At 42.4% G+C, this 16,069-nt stretch overlaps 1 protein-coding gene across 3 annotated transcripts in view; it reads left to right on the top strand.

Moving 5' to 3' along the window:
• The window catches only part of PCCB (propionyl-CoA carboxylase subunit beta), an 88,302-nt gene that overhangs the window by 46,022 nt on the left and 26,211 nt on the right, over window positions 1-16,069 (top strand). For all 3 annotated transcript variants that reach the window (XM_080674897.1, XM_080674895.1, XM_080674896.1), the window contains one exon: window positions 14,072-14,180. In XM_080674897.1, the coding sequence (XP_080531023.1) occupies window positions 14,072-14,180 (109 nt within the window). The remainder of the gene's footprint in view (window positions 1-14,071; window positions 14,181-16,069) is intronic.

Here is a 16,069-nt window from a genome sequence, read left to right as displayed (position 1 = left end):
TTTTTTTAAATTTAATCTTTATTTTTCAGATTATTACAATTGTTCCTCTTTTTCCCCCCCATAGCTCCCTTCCACCCGGTTCCCACCCCTCTCTCTGCCCTTACCTTCCCCCCACTGTCCTCATCCATAGGTGTACGCTTTTTGTCCAGTCTCTTCCCGCACCTCCCACACCCCTTTCCCCCCGAGAATTGTCAGTCCATTCCCTTTCTATGCCCCGATTCTATTATATTCACCAGATTATTCTGTTCATCAGATTTTTTATTCACTTGATTTTTAGATTCACTTGTTGATAGACATGTATTTGTTGTTCATAATTTTTATCTTTACCTTTTTCTTCTTCTTCCTCTTCTTAAAGAATACCTCTCAGCATTTCATATAATACTGGTTTGGTGGTGATGAACTCCTTTAGCTTTTTTTTAATCTGTGAAGCTCTTTATCTGCCCTTCAATTCTGAATGATAGCTTTGCTGGGTAGAGTAATCTTGGTTGTAGGTTCTTGCTATTCATCACTTTGAATATTTATTGCCACTCCCATCTGGCCTGCATAGTTTCTGTTGAGAAATCAGTTGACAATTGTATGGGTGCTCCCTTGTAGTAATTAATTGTTTTTCTCTTGCTGCTTTTAATATTCTTCTCTTTGTCTTTTGCTCTTGGCATTTTAATTTTGATGTGTCTTGGTGTGGTCCTCTTTGGATTCCTTTTGTTTGGGGTTCTCTGCGCTTCCTGGACTTGTAAGTCTATTTCTTTCACCAGGTGGGGGAAGTTTTCTGTCATTATTTCTTCAAATAGGTTTTCAGTATCTTGCTCTCTCTCTTCTTCTGGCACCCCCATAATTCTGATGTTGGTATGCTTGAGGTTGTCCCAGAGGCTCCTTACACTATCTTCCAAGTTTTTGGATTCTTTTTTCTTTTTGCTTTTCTGGCTGAGTGTTTTTTGTTTCTTTGTATTTCAACTCTTTGACTTGATTCTTGCGGTCCTCTAGTCTGCTGTTAGGTCTCTGTATAATATTTTTTATTTCAGTCAGTGTGTGTTTAATTTCTAGTTGGTCCTTTTTCATATCCTCGAGGATCTCGCTAAATTTATTGGTCTTTTCTAGGAAATTCTTGAAAAACCTTATAACCGTGGTTTTGAACTCTATATCCAGTCGTTTGTTTTCCTCCATTTATTTCATTTGTGATCTGTTTCTTTGTCTCTGTATTTTCGTTGCTTCCCTGAGTTGGTAGAGTAGCTTTGTGTGGTAGGTGTCCTCTAGGGCACAGTGGCTCAGCCTCCCCAGTTACCTGAGGTTGACACTCTTGGTGCACTCCTTTGTGGACTGTGTGCTCAGCCTTGTTGTAGTTAAGTCTTGATTGTTGTTGGTACCACTGGGAAGAATTGACCTCCAGGCCAATTGGCTGTGAGGATCAGCTGTGTCTATGCTGGGAGAACTTCTGTGCTGAAGACACTCTTATGAGGCAAGACTTGCAAAATTGCTAAAGCCTCTGTGCTCAGCTTGGATGGGGTGGAGTCTCAGGGCGGAGCAGACAGCCTTGGTTTCCCATCAGCCCTGCCCTATGAGGCCCCTGTGTCTCAGTGTCCCTCGGTAATCACTGCAATCACCTCTGAGAGAAAGCCGCCTTCGAGTTTTGCCCGCTGCCAGACAGTCCAGTTTCTCCCCGAATGAGTCGGGGTTCCCAGAAACTTGCCCGGAACTGGAGTTCAGCGCAGTCGGGAGCTTCAGTCTCCCTTCACTTTAGAAATCCAGCTGTGCACTTAGCCTCCTATGCATTCAGCAGTCAGTCCTCTCTGTGCGTGCGCGCCTCCAGACCTCTGCCTTCCGTAGCTCCCCTGAGTCTTAGTGTGCTTTCTCTTTTTCTGACAGTCCAGTTTCCCACCGAATGAGTCTGGTTTCCCAGCGTCTCACTCAGGACTGGAGTTCAGTGCAGTCGGGAGCTTCCTTCTCCCTCCCACTTTAGAAAGCCAGCCGTGCTCTCAGCCGCCCATGCACACAGCCGCCTGTCCTCTCTGTGTGCGAGTCTCCGTACCTCAGCCTTTTGCAGCTCCTCTGAGTCTCCATGTGCTTTCCTCTTTTCTTCTAGTTGTAGAATTTCCACTCAGCCAGCTTTCCTGTGGTTCTGGATGGTGTCCGTTTTGTCTTTTAGTTGTAGTTTTGATATTGTTGTGCGAGGCAGCAGTTTAGGTGTTTACCTGTGCTGCCATCTTTTTCTCTCCAACCCTTGACATTTTAATTATGATGTGTCTTGGTGTGGGCCTCTTTGATTTGTGAATATTGTACCAGCCTTGCACCCCTGGAATAAATCCTATTTGGTCATGGTGTATAATCTTTTTAATATATTGCTGAATCTGATTTGCTAATATTTTGTTGAGGATTTTAGCATCTGTGTTCATCAGGGATATTGGCCTGTAATCTTTGTGGTGTCTTTTTCTGGTTTTGGAATTAGAGTAATGCTGGCCTCATAAAAAGAGCTTGGAAGTCTTCCTTACTCTTGGATTTTTTGGAATAGTTTGAGGAGTACAGGTGTTAATTCTTTGAATGTTTGGTAACACTCTCCTGTGAAGCCATCCGGACCAGGGCTTTTGTTTACTGGGAGTTTTTTGATTACCACTTCTTTCTTTTAATTTTTTAAAATATATTTTTATTGATTTCAGAGAGGAAAGAGTAGAGAGAGAGAGAGAGAGAGAGAGAGAGAGAGAGAGAGAGAGAGAGAGAAACATCAATGCTGAGAGAGAATCATTGATTGGCTGCCTCTGGCAGACCCCACACTGGGGATTGAGCCTGTAACCCGGGCATGTGCCCTGACTGTGAATCGAACCCTGACCTTCAGGTTCATAGGTCGATGCTCAACCACTGAGCCATACTGGCCGGGTGATTATTGCTTCTATTTCATCAGTTGTTGTTGGCCTGTTCAGGTTTTCTGATCATTCCTGATTCAGTTTTGGGAGGTTGTATTTTTCTAGGAATTTGTCCATTTTGTCCATGTTGTCCAGCTTGTTGGCATATGGTTGTTCATAGTGTTTTTTTTTTTTTACAAGCCTTTGTATTTCTATGGTGTCCATTGTTACTTTGCTGCTTTTGTTTCTGATTTTAGTTATTTGGGCCCTCTCTGTTTCTTGATGAGTCCGGCTAATGGTCCATCAATCCTGTTTATTTTTTCAAGGAACCAACTCTTGGTTTCATTTATCTTTTATACTGTTTTTTTAATTTCTATGTCATTTATTTCTGTTCTGATCTTTATTATTTCCTTCCTTCTACTTACTCTGGGCTTTTCTTGTGTTCTTTTTCTAATACTTTAAGTTGTAGGGTTAAAGAGTTTATTATTAATTTTTCTTATTTTTTTAGGTAGGGCTGTAGTGCTATGAACTTTCTTCTCAGGATTGCTTTTGCTGTGTTCTAGAGATTTGGGGTTGTTGTGTGTTCATTTTCATTTGTTTCAAGGAATTATTTTATTTCTTTCTTGATCTCATTGGTGACCCATTAATAATTTAATAACATGCTATTTGGCCTCCAGGTATTGGAATGTTTTTGAGTGTTTTTACTGTAGTTGATTTCTAATTTCATTCCATTGTGATCTGAGAAGATACTTGATATGGTTTTAATCTTCTTGAACTTGTAGAGACTTGGTTTGTGTCCTAACGTGGTCTATCTTTGAGAATGACCCATGTACACTTGAGAAGAATATATATTCTGCAGCTATGGGGTGAAATGTTCTATAAATGTCAATTAAATCCATCTGTTTCCTTGTTAATTTTTTGTGTGAAAGATCTATCCAGTGCAGTCAGCGTGGTGTTAAAGTCCCCTACTATGACTTATTGTGGATCTCTCCCTTAAAATCCTCTACAAGTTTTTTTTATATATTTAGGTACTTCTATATTGGGTTGCATATCTGTTTACCAGGATTATATCCTCTTATTGGATCGATCCTTTTAGTATTATGTAGTAACCTTTGTTGTCTCTTGTGATGGCCTATTTTGTCAGATATGAGTATTGCTATGCCAGTTTTTTTTCTGTTGCCATTCACATGGAAAAGTTTTTTCTATCCCTTCACTCTCATGCTGTGTAGGTTTTTTGTTCTGAGCTGGGTCTCTTGTAGAAAGCATATAGTTGGGTCATGTTTTTGTGTCCATTTAGCTACCCTATGTATTTTGATTGGAGCATTTAAACCATTTACATTTAAGGTTATTATTGATAGGTACTTATTTATTGCCATTTTAATTCTGTATGCTTAGGTTTCTCTCTCTCTTTCTTCTTCTCATTACAGCAATTTCTTTAGCATTTCTTGTCATGCTGGCTTGGTGGTAATAAACTCCTTTAGCCTTTCTTTGTCTGGGAAACTCATTATTTCACCATCTATTTTGAATGATAGCCTTGCTGGAGATAGTAGTCTTGGTTTCAGATCCTTGCTTTCCATTACTTTGAATACTTCATGCCTTTCCCTTCTGGCCTGTAAAGTTTCTGATGAGAAATCAGCTGACAGCCTTGTGGGAGCTCCTTTGTAGGTAACAAGTTGTTTTTCTCTTACTGCCTTTAAGATTCTCTATTTGTCTTTAATTTTTTGCATTTTAATTTTGTGTGTGTGGCCATGGGCCTGCTTGGGTTTTTCTTGCTTGGGACTTTCTGTGCCTCTTGAACTGTGACTTTTTCCTTCATCAGGTTAGGGAAGTTTTCTGCCATTCTTTTTTTCTTTTTAAATATATTTTTATTGATATTTAGCGAGAGAGGAAGGGAGAGGAATAGAGAGATAGAAACATCGATCAGAGAGGAGGTTATCAGTTGGCTGCCTCCTGCACAGCCCCCACTGGGGATCAAGTCTGCAACCCAGGCATGAGCCCTGACAAGGAATCGAACCAGCAACCTCTTGGTTCTTGGGTCGACGTTCAGTTGCTGGCTACACCAGCCAGGCTGCCATTATTTCTTCAAACATGGTCTCTATCCCTTGCTCTCTCTCTTCCTCTTCTGGCACACTTACTATGCGAATATTGTTTCATTTCATGTTGTCCCACAGCTCCCTTAAGCTGTCCTCCTGGTTTTTAATTGATATTTCTTTTTGGTTCTCTGATTGTTTTTTTTCTACCCTGTCTTCTAATTCACTGATCTGATCCTCAGCTTCCCTTAATCTGCTGTGTATTTCTTCCAGCGTGTTCTTTATTAGTGCTGTCATTCTTTATTTTCAACTGTTCCTTTTTCATAGTTACTATTTCTTTTCTCATGCTGTGGAGCATCTTTACCATCATTATTCTGAACTCTCTATCAGATAAATTTTTTATCTCCATTTTATGTATCTTTTCTTCTGGAGAATTATCTTGTTCTTTTTTTTTTTTTGTTTCCCCATTTTGGCCACCTGTTTGGGTTTGTAACTGTGTATTAGGTAGATCTGTGATGCCTCAATCTCTAGTGCAGGACAGTGTCAAATGCTGTTTCTGACTAATTTTATCAGGCATAAAGACTCAAGGCCTCCAGAGACTGCCTCTGCTAGCAGACTGATTGGATTCAGTCTTGAGTAGCCCTCAGGCAATCATCCACAGGTGTGGTGAGAGTTTTTCCAACAGGATATGGCACTTGCTTCTGCCTGGAGGCTAATTGTTATTCTTGGTCTCTTAATGGGCCTCAGAGTCTCCACACTGTGCGGCAAGGTGTTTTCCAAAAGGGTGGGTTGACTGTTTCCCCCCAGGCAAAACCGCCCAGATAGCAGAGGTCTGCCTGAGAAAGATGACCTCTATAGCATGAGGGAATGACTCAGCACAGAAAAACAAGGTGTCTGCTTTTTGAGCTCTAATCCCAGAGTCCCCAAACCTGGCTTCTGGTCACACAGCTCCAGTCTACTCTGCCCCACCTCTACTGGAGCACAAGGTGAGTGGCTGCATATGAGATTATTTGCATTGGCCCTTTAATAGGGTGCCTGCACTTCCAGCCATGTCTCCCTGGCAGATAGCTGCTCTACAGCAGCGGTTCTCAACCTGTGGGTTATAACCCATAGGTTGAGAACCGCTAGCAGGGTCACCTAAGACCATCGGAAAACACAGATATTTACATTACGATTCATAACAGTAGCAAAATTACAGTTATGAAGTAGCAACGAAAATAATTTTATGATTGGGGTCACCACAACATGAGGAACTGTATTAAAGGGTCGCAGCATTAGAAAGGTTGAGAACCACTGATTTACAATGTTTTCTTGTATTTTATTTATTTAATTTAATTTAATTTATTTAAATTAATCTTTATTGTTCAGATTATTACAATTGTTTCTCCTTTTCCCCCCATAGCTCCCCTCCACCTGGTTCCCACCCCACCCTCTGCTTTTACCTCCCCCACACTGTCCTCATCCATAGGTGTACGATTTTTGTCCAGTCTCTTCCTACACCCCCCATACCCCTTTCCCCCTGAGAATTATCAGTCCACTCCCTTTCTATGCCCCTGATTCTATTATATTCACCAGTTTATTCTGTTCCTCAGATTTTTAATTCACTTGAATTTTATTTATTTATTTATTTATATTTAAATTTAATAAATCTTTATTGTTCAGATTAGAATTGTTTCTCCTTTTTCCCCCAATAGCTCCCCTCCACCCGGTTCCCACCCCACCCTTTGCCCTTATCTCCCCCCACACTGACCTCATACATAGGTGTACGATTTTTGTCCAGTCTCTTCCTGCACCCTCCATACCCCTTTCCCCCTGAGAATTATTAGTCCACTCCCTTTCTATGCCCCTGATTCTATTGTATTCACCAGATTATTCTGTTCCGCAGATTTTTAATTCACTTGAATTTTACGTTCACTTGTTGATAGATATGTATTTTTTGTTCATGATTTTTATCTTTACCTTTTTCTTCTTCCTCTTCTTAAAGAATACCTTTCAGAATTTCATAAAATACTGGTTTGGTGGTGGTGAACTCCTTTAGCTTTTTCTTATCTGTGAAGCTCTTTATCTGCCCTTCAATTCTGAATGATAGCTTTGCTGGGTAGAGTAATCTTGGTTGTAGGTTCTTGCTATTCATCACTTTGAATATTTATTGCCACTCCCATCTGGCCTGCATAGTTTCTGTTGAGAAATCAGCTGACAATCGTATGGGTGCTCCCTTGTAGGTAATTAACTGTTTTTCTCTTGCTGCTTTTAAGATTCTCTCTTTGTCTTTTGCTCTTGGCATTTTAATTATGATGTGTCTTGGTGTGGTCCTCTTTGGATTCCTTTTGTTTGGGGTTCTGTGCGCTTCCTGGACTTGTAAGTCTATTTCTTTGACGAGGTGGGGGACGTTTTCTGTCATTATTTCTTCAAATAGGTTTTCAGTATCTTGCTCTCTCTCTTCTTATGGCACCCCTATAATTCTGATGTTGGTACGCTTGAAGTTGTCTCAGAGGCTTCTTACACTATCTTCAACTTTTTGGATTTTTATTTCTTTTTGCTTTTTCAGTTGAGTGTTTTTTGCTTCTTTGTATTTCAATTCTTTGACTTGATTCTTGTGTTCCTCTAGTCTGTTGGGTCTCTGTATAATATTTTTTATTTCAGTCAGTGTATGTTTAATTTCTAGTTGGTCCTTTTTCATATCTTCGAGGGTCTTGTTATACTTATTGGCCTTTTCTAGGATATTCTTGAAAAGCCTTATAACCGTGGTTTTGAATTCTATATCCAGTCGTTTGTTTTCCTTCATTTCTTTCGTTTGTGATCTGTTCCTTTGCCTCTGCATTTTGGCTGCTTCCCTGAGTTGGTAGGGTAGATTTGTGTGCTAGGTTTCCTATATGGCCCAGTGGGTCGGCCTCCCCAGTTAACCTGAGGTGGACACTCTTGGTGCACCCCTTTGTGGACTGTGTGTACAGCCTTGTTGTAGTTAAGTCTTGATTGTTGTTGGTATCACTGGGAGGAATTGACCTCCAGGCCAGTTGGCTGTGAGGATCAGCTGTGTCTACAGTGGGAGATTTTCGGTGCTGGAGACAGCCTTATAGGATTAGACTTGCAAAATTGCAAAAGCCTCTTTGCTCAGCTTGGATGGGGCAGAGTCTCAGGGCAGGCAGACAGTCTTGGCTTCCTGTCAGCCCTGCCCTTGCGCGTGGGCCTTCAGACCTCTGCCTTCTGCGGCTCCCCTGAGTTTCCACCTGACAGTCCAAATTCCCCCTGTAAGAGCGTGGGTCCCCAGGGGCTTGCCCGGAACTGGGGTTCAGTGCAGTCGGAACTAGGGTTCAGGGCAGTCAGGAGCTTCCGACTCCCTTCCGCTAGGGAATGCCTGTGGCAACCTCCGCATTCAGTCTTCTCTGTGAGCACTCGCGTGTGCACCTCCAGACCCCTGCCCACCGCGGCTCCCCGGAGTCTCCGAGTTTCCGTGTGCCTTTCTATCTACCTGACAGTCCAGACTCCCTCTGTATGAGCCTGGGTCCACGGGGTTTCGCCCAGAACTGGGGTTCAGTGCAGTCGGGAGCTTCCTTCCTTCTCCCGCCAGAGAAAGTCAGCCAGGCACTCAGCCGCCCTTCCTCTCTGCATGCATGTCTCTGTACCTCAGCCCTTTGCCGCTCCTCTGATTATCCCTGAACTTTTCTCTTTCCTTTTAGTTGTAGAATTTCCACTCAGCCAGCCTTCCTGTGGTTCTGGATGATGTACGTTCTGTCTTTTAGTTGCAGTTTTGAAATTGTTGTGCGAGGCAGCAGTTTAGGTGCTTACCTTTGCCGCCATCTTGGTTTCCCTACTTGTTTTCTTGTATTTTAGTTGTAATTCCAGTTTGGTCCTGAGAGCATGTTTGTGTAGCATTTACTTACTCTGCAGCCATTTTTAATCTCTCTCACATATCTAATAAAGAGGGAACATGCAAATTGACCATCACGTCGCAACAAAGATGGTGGCACCCACAGTGGAGGGGGCGGTTTTTTGTAACACAAGATGGCTGCACCCACAGCGGAGGCTTAGTTCCTGTAATGAACCTTAATGAGCAGTCATTAGGGACTTGTGTGGCGCTGGGCCAGGGCAGGGGACCTGAGGCTGCACCCACCGCCCCAGCACCGGGCCAGGGGACCTGATGCCGTGCCCCCTGCCCTGGCGCCAGGTCGGGGGAACCTGAGGCTGCGCCCCCACCCAGTGGGGCTTGACAGGGGACCTCAGGCCATGCCCCCTGCCCAGTGGGGCTTGATGGGGGCTCTGAGGCTGCACTCCTCACCTGGCGAGGCTTGATGGGGTACCTGAGGCTGCGGCCCCACCTGGCGCCGGGCCGGGGGACCTGAGGCTGCGCCCCCTGCCTGCCACTGGGCCAGGGGACGTGAGGCTGCGCGCTTGACGGGGGTGGGGCCAGCCTGGTCTGGACCTCGCCCAATGAGGGTGGGGCCGGCTGGGTCTGGGTCTCGCACAATTTCGAGGCATGCGCGGGTGGGCGGGGACTGGGCCCTGGGTCCCATGGTGCACCCCAGACTCTGACAGGAGGAAGATTTTCATATACATTTTACTAATTTTCTTTCATCTCTGACATTTCTGTTATAGAGAAAGGGCAAATAGCAATATTAAAATATTTCCTCTAATTAATTCCCTTTTATTTTATTTTTTTTAATATATTTTTTTAATTGATTTTTTACAGATAGGAAGGGAGAGGGATAGAGAGTCAGAAACATTGATGAGAGAGAAACATTGATCAGCTGCCTCCTGCACACCTCCTACTGGGGATGTGCCTGCAACCAAGGTACATGCCCTTGACCGGTATCAAACCTGGGACCTTTCAGTTCGCAGGCCGATGCTCTATCCACTGAGCCAAACCAATTAGGGCTAATTCCCTTTTAATGTGCACAAATTTCATGCACCGGTCCACTAGTTTTTAAATAGTTATAAATTTCTCTCTTTTTTCCTTACATTATTTTTTTTTTCTCTTTTTCTCCACCTGTCTTTACTTCATCCACCATTTCCCTCAGAAGCAACTAAGGACAATTTCTTTGGTTTCTCTTTAGTTAATAGTTCTGAAGGTCAAAAGTTGGAAATATGTCTTCCGGGACTTAAAGTCAAGGTGATGGCAGTGCTGGCACCTCTGGAGGATCCTGGGAAGAATCTGTTCTTTGCCTATTCCCACTCCTTGAGGTTGCTGCATTCTTTGGCTCTTGACACCCTCCCTCTCTCTGTCTGTTTTTCCATTGATTTTTAGAGAGAGTGGAAAGAGAGACAGGGAGAGAAACATTGATGTGAGAGAGACACATTGATTGGTTGCCTCCCACATGTGTCCTGACTGAGACTAGGGATCGAGCCTGCAACTGAGGAAATTGAATTGAACCCAAGATCCTTCACTCTGCAGGCTGATGCTCTTTCCACTAAGCCAGTGGTCGGCAAATTGCACTAAGCCATACTGGCTAGGGCAGCTGTGGGCAAACTATGGCCCGCGGGCTGGATCCGGCCCGTTTGGCTGTTCTATCCGGCCCGCGGAGCCGAAAGAGTGGAGGGTTCTCTTGCTCTCCCCTCCGCTCCTTTACTTTGAATTTATATTAGTTCACACAAACACTCCATCCATGCTTTTGTTCCGGCCCTCCGGTCCAGTTTAAGAACCCATTGTGGCCCTCGAGTCAAAAAGTTTGCCCACCCCTGGGCTAGGGCTCCTCATGTATCGTTGTAATCAATTTTTTCCTACCTCCCATTCCTGTGTTAGGATAACTATTCACCTGTTTCTTATCACAATAGATTAACTTGCATTTTCTAGAATGTTATATAAATACAATCATACAAAATGTCATATGTACAAAATACATACAAAGAGTATGTGTTCTTTTTGAGGGTTGAGACCTACCTTCTTTCACTTAAGATGATTATTTTGTGATTGACCTGTTGATAGACATTGGGTTGTTTCCAGTTATTGATGGTTAGAAATAATACTTTTATGAACATTTGCTTATGAATCTTTGTATAGAGTGAGGGAAGAACATGTTTTCTAGTAAGATTTTAAGCCAATGAGCAATAAAATAATGATACAATAATACAATAGTCTAAGGACTAATTTCCTTGTTGTGCAAAAGAATGAGCAGCCATAGCTGGTTTGGCTCAGTGGATATAGCATTGGACTGTGGACTGAAGTGTCCCAAATTCAGTTCTGGTCAGGGGCACATGCCTCTGTTGCAGGCTTGATCCCCATGGGAGGTGGGGGGCATGCAGGAGACAGTGGATCAATGATTCTGTCTTATCATTGATGTTTCTATTTCACGCTCTCTTTTCCTCTCTGAAATTAATAAAAAAATATTTAAAAAATAAAAACAATAAAAGAAAGAATGGGCGAAGAACATGAATAGTGAGCTGACAGAGATGACTATAGTAAGATATTTATTGCAGAATTTATTGTTATAGCAAAATACTGGAAACATCCTAAATGACCATCAGTAGGTACCAGTTAAATAAATTATGATACATATCCTATAATGATATGAGGTGATTTTCAAGAAGTTTCAGAACAGTAGCCGGATGTTGGGCACCATTTAACGCCCGTGGTCTTGATTCGGCATCTAGAAGGGTTCAGCAATCTGGAGAAGGGGCTGTGCGTAAATTAATCAAGAGTCCAGAGACGAAACATAATTTTGAAAGGCATATGGGGTGGGGGGGGGGGGTGGGCAGAGGAGCTTGGCTGAAGAAACCAAGTTCTCCTTGTCTCAGGACCCCTTGCTTTTTATAAATACAAATTGTCCTAAGGCAAGGTGGAGATATACACTTCAAAGGCCAGGGTTAATCTACAGAGTCCATTGTCAGATTGGGGAATAGCCTATGGCTGTTCAGGTGTTTGGCCAACAGGAGGCAATAACATGTAGATTAAGATGCCCTGAGCTGTCTGGCAGCAAGCAATCATCCCTTTCAGGTTTGGGGAAATGCCTTTAGCCATCCCAGATGATTCAGCCTTGCTGACATGCTGGAATTGACTTCTGGCAACAGTGGTTAGAGGACACTGTGCTGGAAAGAAAATAAAAAGGTGGATGTACATATTATATGTTTATGTAATGTTCATATATGCATGGATATCAATGAAAAGAGAGAGAAACTTAACTGTGGTGCTTTTGGGGAGGGAAATTGGAAGCCTGGAAATAAGGGCTGGGATATAGACTTTTTTTTTTAATATATTTTATTGATATTTTACAGAGAGGAAGGGAGAGGGATAGAGAGCTAGAAACATCGATGAGAGAAACATCGATCAGCTGCCTCCTGCACACCCCCCACTGGGGATGTGCCCGCAACCAAGGTACATGCCCTTGACCGGAATCGAACCCGGGACCCTTCAGTCCGCAGGCCGACGCTCTATCCACTGAGCCAAACCGGTTTCGGCTGTTTGTTTTTTATTGTCTAAAGTTGTACATATGTCTCCTTCCCCTCCCCGCCCTCCCCCCCCCCCCCCCCCCCGCCCATTGACCCCCTCCCAGCCATTCCCACCCTGGGCAAGCCCCCACTGCCCCCGCGTCTGTGTTCATTGGTTATGCTAATATGCATGCATACAAGTCCTTTGGTTGCTCTCTAACCCCTCCACCTCCCCTGCCATTTGTCTCTGGATCTATTTTTGTTCATCAGATTATGTTGATCATTATATCCCACATGTCAGTGAGATCATGTGATATTTATCTTTCTCCGACTGGCTTATTGTTCTTAGCATAATGCTCTCCAGTTCCATCCATGTTGTTGCAAATGGTAGAAGTTCCTTCTTTTTTATAGCATAGTATTCCACTGTGTAGATGTACCACAGTTTTTTAATCCACTCACCTGCTGATGGGTACTTAAGTTGTTTCCAAATCTTAGCTATGGTAAATTGTGCTGCTATGAACATAGGGGTGTATATATCCTTTCTGATTGGTGTTTCTTGGGATATAGTCCTAGAAGTGGGATTACTGGGTCAAATGGGAGTTCCATTTTTAACTTTTTAAGGAAACTCCATACTGTCTCCCACAGTGGCTGCACCAGTCCGCATTCCCACCAGCAGTGCACTAGGATTCCTTTTTCTCCACATCCTCACCAGCACTTGTCATTTGTTGCTGACAGACATTCTGACAGGTGTGAGATGGTATCTCATTGTTGTTTTGATTTGCATCTCTCGGATGATTAGTGACTTTGAACATGTTTTTATATGTCTTTGGCCTTCTGTATGTCCTTTTTCGAAAAGTATCTATTTAGGTCCTTTGCCCATTTTTTGATTGGATCATTTATCTTCCTTTTGCTAAGTTGTATGAGTTCTCTGTAAATTTTGGAGATTAAACCCTTATCTGAAATAGCATTGGTAAATATGTTCTCCCATTATAGACTTACTTTCCACTGCATCTTTAATTTTTTAAAGTTTTTTTTACAATATGCCTTTATTACCTTTAATTTAGAAACTAGCCCTAGCCAGTTTGGCTTAGTGGATAGGGTATCGGCCCGTGAACTTAAGGGTCTCATAAGGGTCCCAGGTTTGATTCTGGTCAAGGGCATGTACCTCGGTTCTAGGCTCGATCCCCGGCCCTGGTCGGGTGTGTGTGGGAGGCAACCAATTGATGTGTCTCTGTCACATCAATGTTTTTTTCTCTCTCTCTGTTTCTCCCCCTCCCTTCCACTCTCTCTAAAAATCAATGGAAAAATATCCTCAGGTGTGGGTTAACAAAAAACAAAAAAAGAAAAACTAAAAAGTAAAAGCTTGTCCCTTTCTGAGAACACCAAAGCATTGATTATCATTGTCTCCAAATGGCTTCATTTAAGTAGCTGGTTCATTTTAGGCAAGCTGCATACTATCACAGTGCGTCAGTTTTTTTCATCTGTAAATGGGGAGGTAATGTAATAATACCTAGGCTTTAATGACACATTTTCATGAAGTGCTTAGAAAAAAGCTTCAGTCACCACAAGTTATGAGTAAGGGCCACCTGGTAGGGTGTTCTACAGATGAATGACCCAGAAATGTTAGCCACACTCCACGTCATTTTGCTGAGATAGAACCACACAATGAAGATTTTAAAAATAGACAGGGAAAACTTGGTCTTTAGTTTGGATAGGTATCTTTGAGCTGCATCCTTCCTGGTTCTGTGTGTCACTGCCGTCTTTGTTGTTGTCTTTTCAGCTGTGTGACCCTAAGGCTCTATCTAGTTCTGCTGCTCTGAAATTGATCCTTCTGGAATTTTCTGATTTCAGGATACCTCCTACCTGTTTATCACTGGCCCTGATGTTGTGAAGTCTGTTACCAATGAGGACGTTACGCAGGAGGAGCTTGGTGGTGCCAAGACACACACCACCATGTCAGGTTAGAGGCCTCGAGGCTCACCTTACTGTTTTTAAGGTCATTGCCAAAGAGAATGGTGACCGTCTTTTACAAATGTCACTTAATTGGCAGAATTTATTTGAGAAGACTGTAGTATGGTATATTGGCTACAGATATAGTGATAAAGGTGAATTTAGTATCAAATTTGTTAAAGTAGTACAAATGCTTTGATATTTAAAAATTTAAAGCTAACTGGAATGGTGGTTATGAGAGGTATGACTTACATATACACAGTTGAATCTTTAAAAAAATGTCATATTTTACTGTGACTTCTTTTTACTCCAAAGTTGGGGTATGTCTTAGCATAGATGGCATTTTACCGATCACTGTTGGCCAGGTACAGTTGTAATGTGATGATCATGGCCCACATATTCATGAACTTGGTCATAGCTACCTCTTTGAGGTTATTTGCCACATATGCCGAGTTCAAAATATATAAAGATTATTTGGTGCTTTGGCATTGAAACAAAAAGTTATTGTTTATACCAGCTGTCACCAACTGGTGGTCCATAGACCACTGGTGGTCCGTGAAGTCCAAAAGGTTGACGACTGCTGGTTTATACTGAGAGGCATGGAATTGGGAGCAGGACATGAATCTGATATTAGTGAAGACATTTGTTGTTAGAGTAATGGTTGGAATTCCACATTTTCTTGGAAAAATACACCAAGTTGTATAAGGATTGCCTACCACACAGTAACTAAAGACAGGAGTAATTGCCTCTGAAAGATTTCAAAGCAATGTGAGGCTGGTATGACTGATTTTTGCACTGCATTGTCTTGTAGTTAACTCAGTGCATCATGATTTAACTGTTGGTTTTTTTTGTTGTTGTTTAAATTTTTTCTTTCTTGCTTTCTTAGTGTACATATTATATAGGCATGTCTTAATTTCAGTAGTGTTAGATTTTTTATTTTAAATAATTTTTCATTTTTCAGTTACTGTTGACATACAATATTATATTAGTTTCTGGTGTACAGCCCAGAGATCAAGACACTACATAACTTACTAAGTGATCATCCCGATAAATCTAGTACCCATATGACACCATACATAGTTGTTAGAATATTATTGACTACTAGAGGCTCAGTGCACGAAATTCATGCACGGGTAGGGTCCCTAGGCCTGGCTGGCGATCAGGGCCGATCGGGGCCTTCCGACTGCCGGCCAGGGCCTTCTTTTGTTCTGCGCCGCTCCCTGGTGGTCAGCACACGTCATAGTGAGCGATCAAACTCCTGGTCTCCCGGTCGGAACTCCCAAGGAGACACTTGGCATATTAAGCTTTTATATATATAGATAGAAGATATTCCCTATGGTGTACTTTACATCTTGTGACTATTCTGTAACTACCAATTTGTACTTCTTAATTCCTTCATCTTTTTCATCCATCCGCCAACCTTGCTCCCATTTGGCAACCATCAAAATGTTCTTTGTATCTTTGTGTCTGTTTCTCTTCTGCGTGTTTATTTTGTTTTTTTAGATTCACTTGTTGATAAATATGTATTTATTACCCTTTTATTTTATTTATTTATTTATTTTGGTAATCCTCACTCAAGGGTATTTTTCCATTGATTTTTATTTTTTAATATATTTTTTATTGATTTCAGAGAGGAAGGGAGAGGGATAGAAACATCAATGATGAGAGAGAATCATTGATCGGCTGCCTCCTGCACACCCCCTACTGGGGATTGAGCCTGAAACTGGGCATGTGCCCTTGATCGGAATTGAACCTGGGACCTTTCAGTCTGCAGGCCAACACTCTATCCACTGAGCCAACCAGCTAGGATTCCATTGATTTTTAGAGGGAGTGCAAGGGAAGGGAGAGACAGAGTGAGAGAAACATCGATGTGAGAGAGACACCGATTGGTTGCCTCCC

The sequence above is a fragment of the Plecotus auritus genome (genome assembly GCF_963455305.1).
Source record: "Plecotus auritus genome assembly, chromosome: 6".
In the NCBI taxonomy this organism is placed as follows: Eukaryota; Metazoa; Chordata; class Mammalia; order Chiroptera; family Vespertilionidae; genus Plecotus; species Plecotus auritus.
This window is presented reverse-complemented; position numbering and strand designations above follow the sequence as displayed.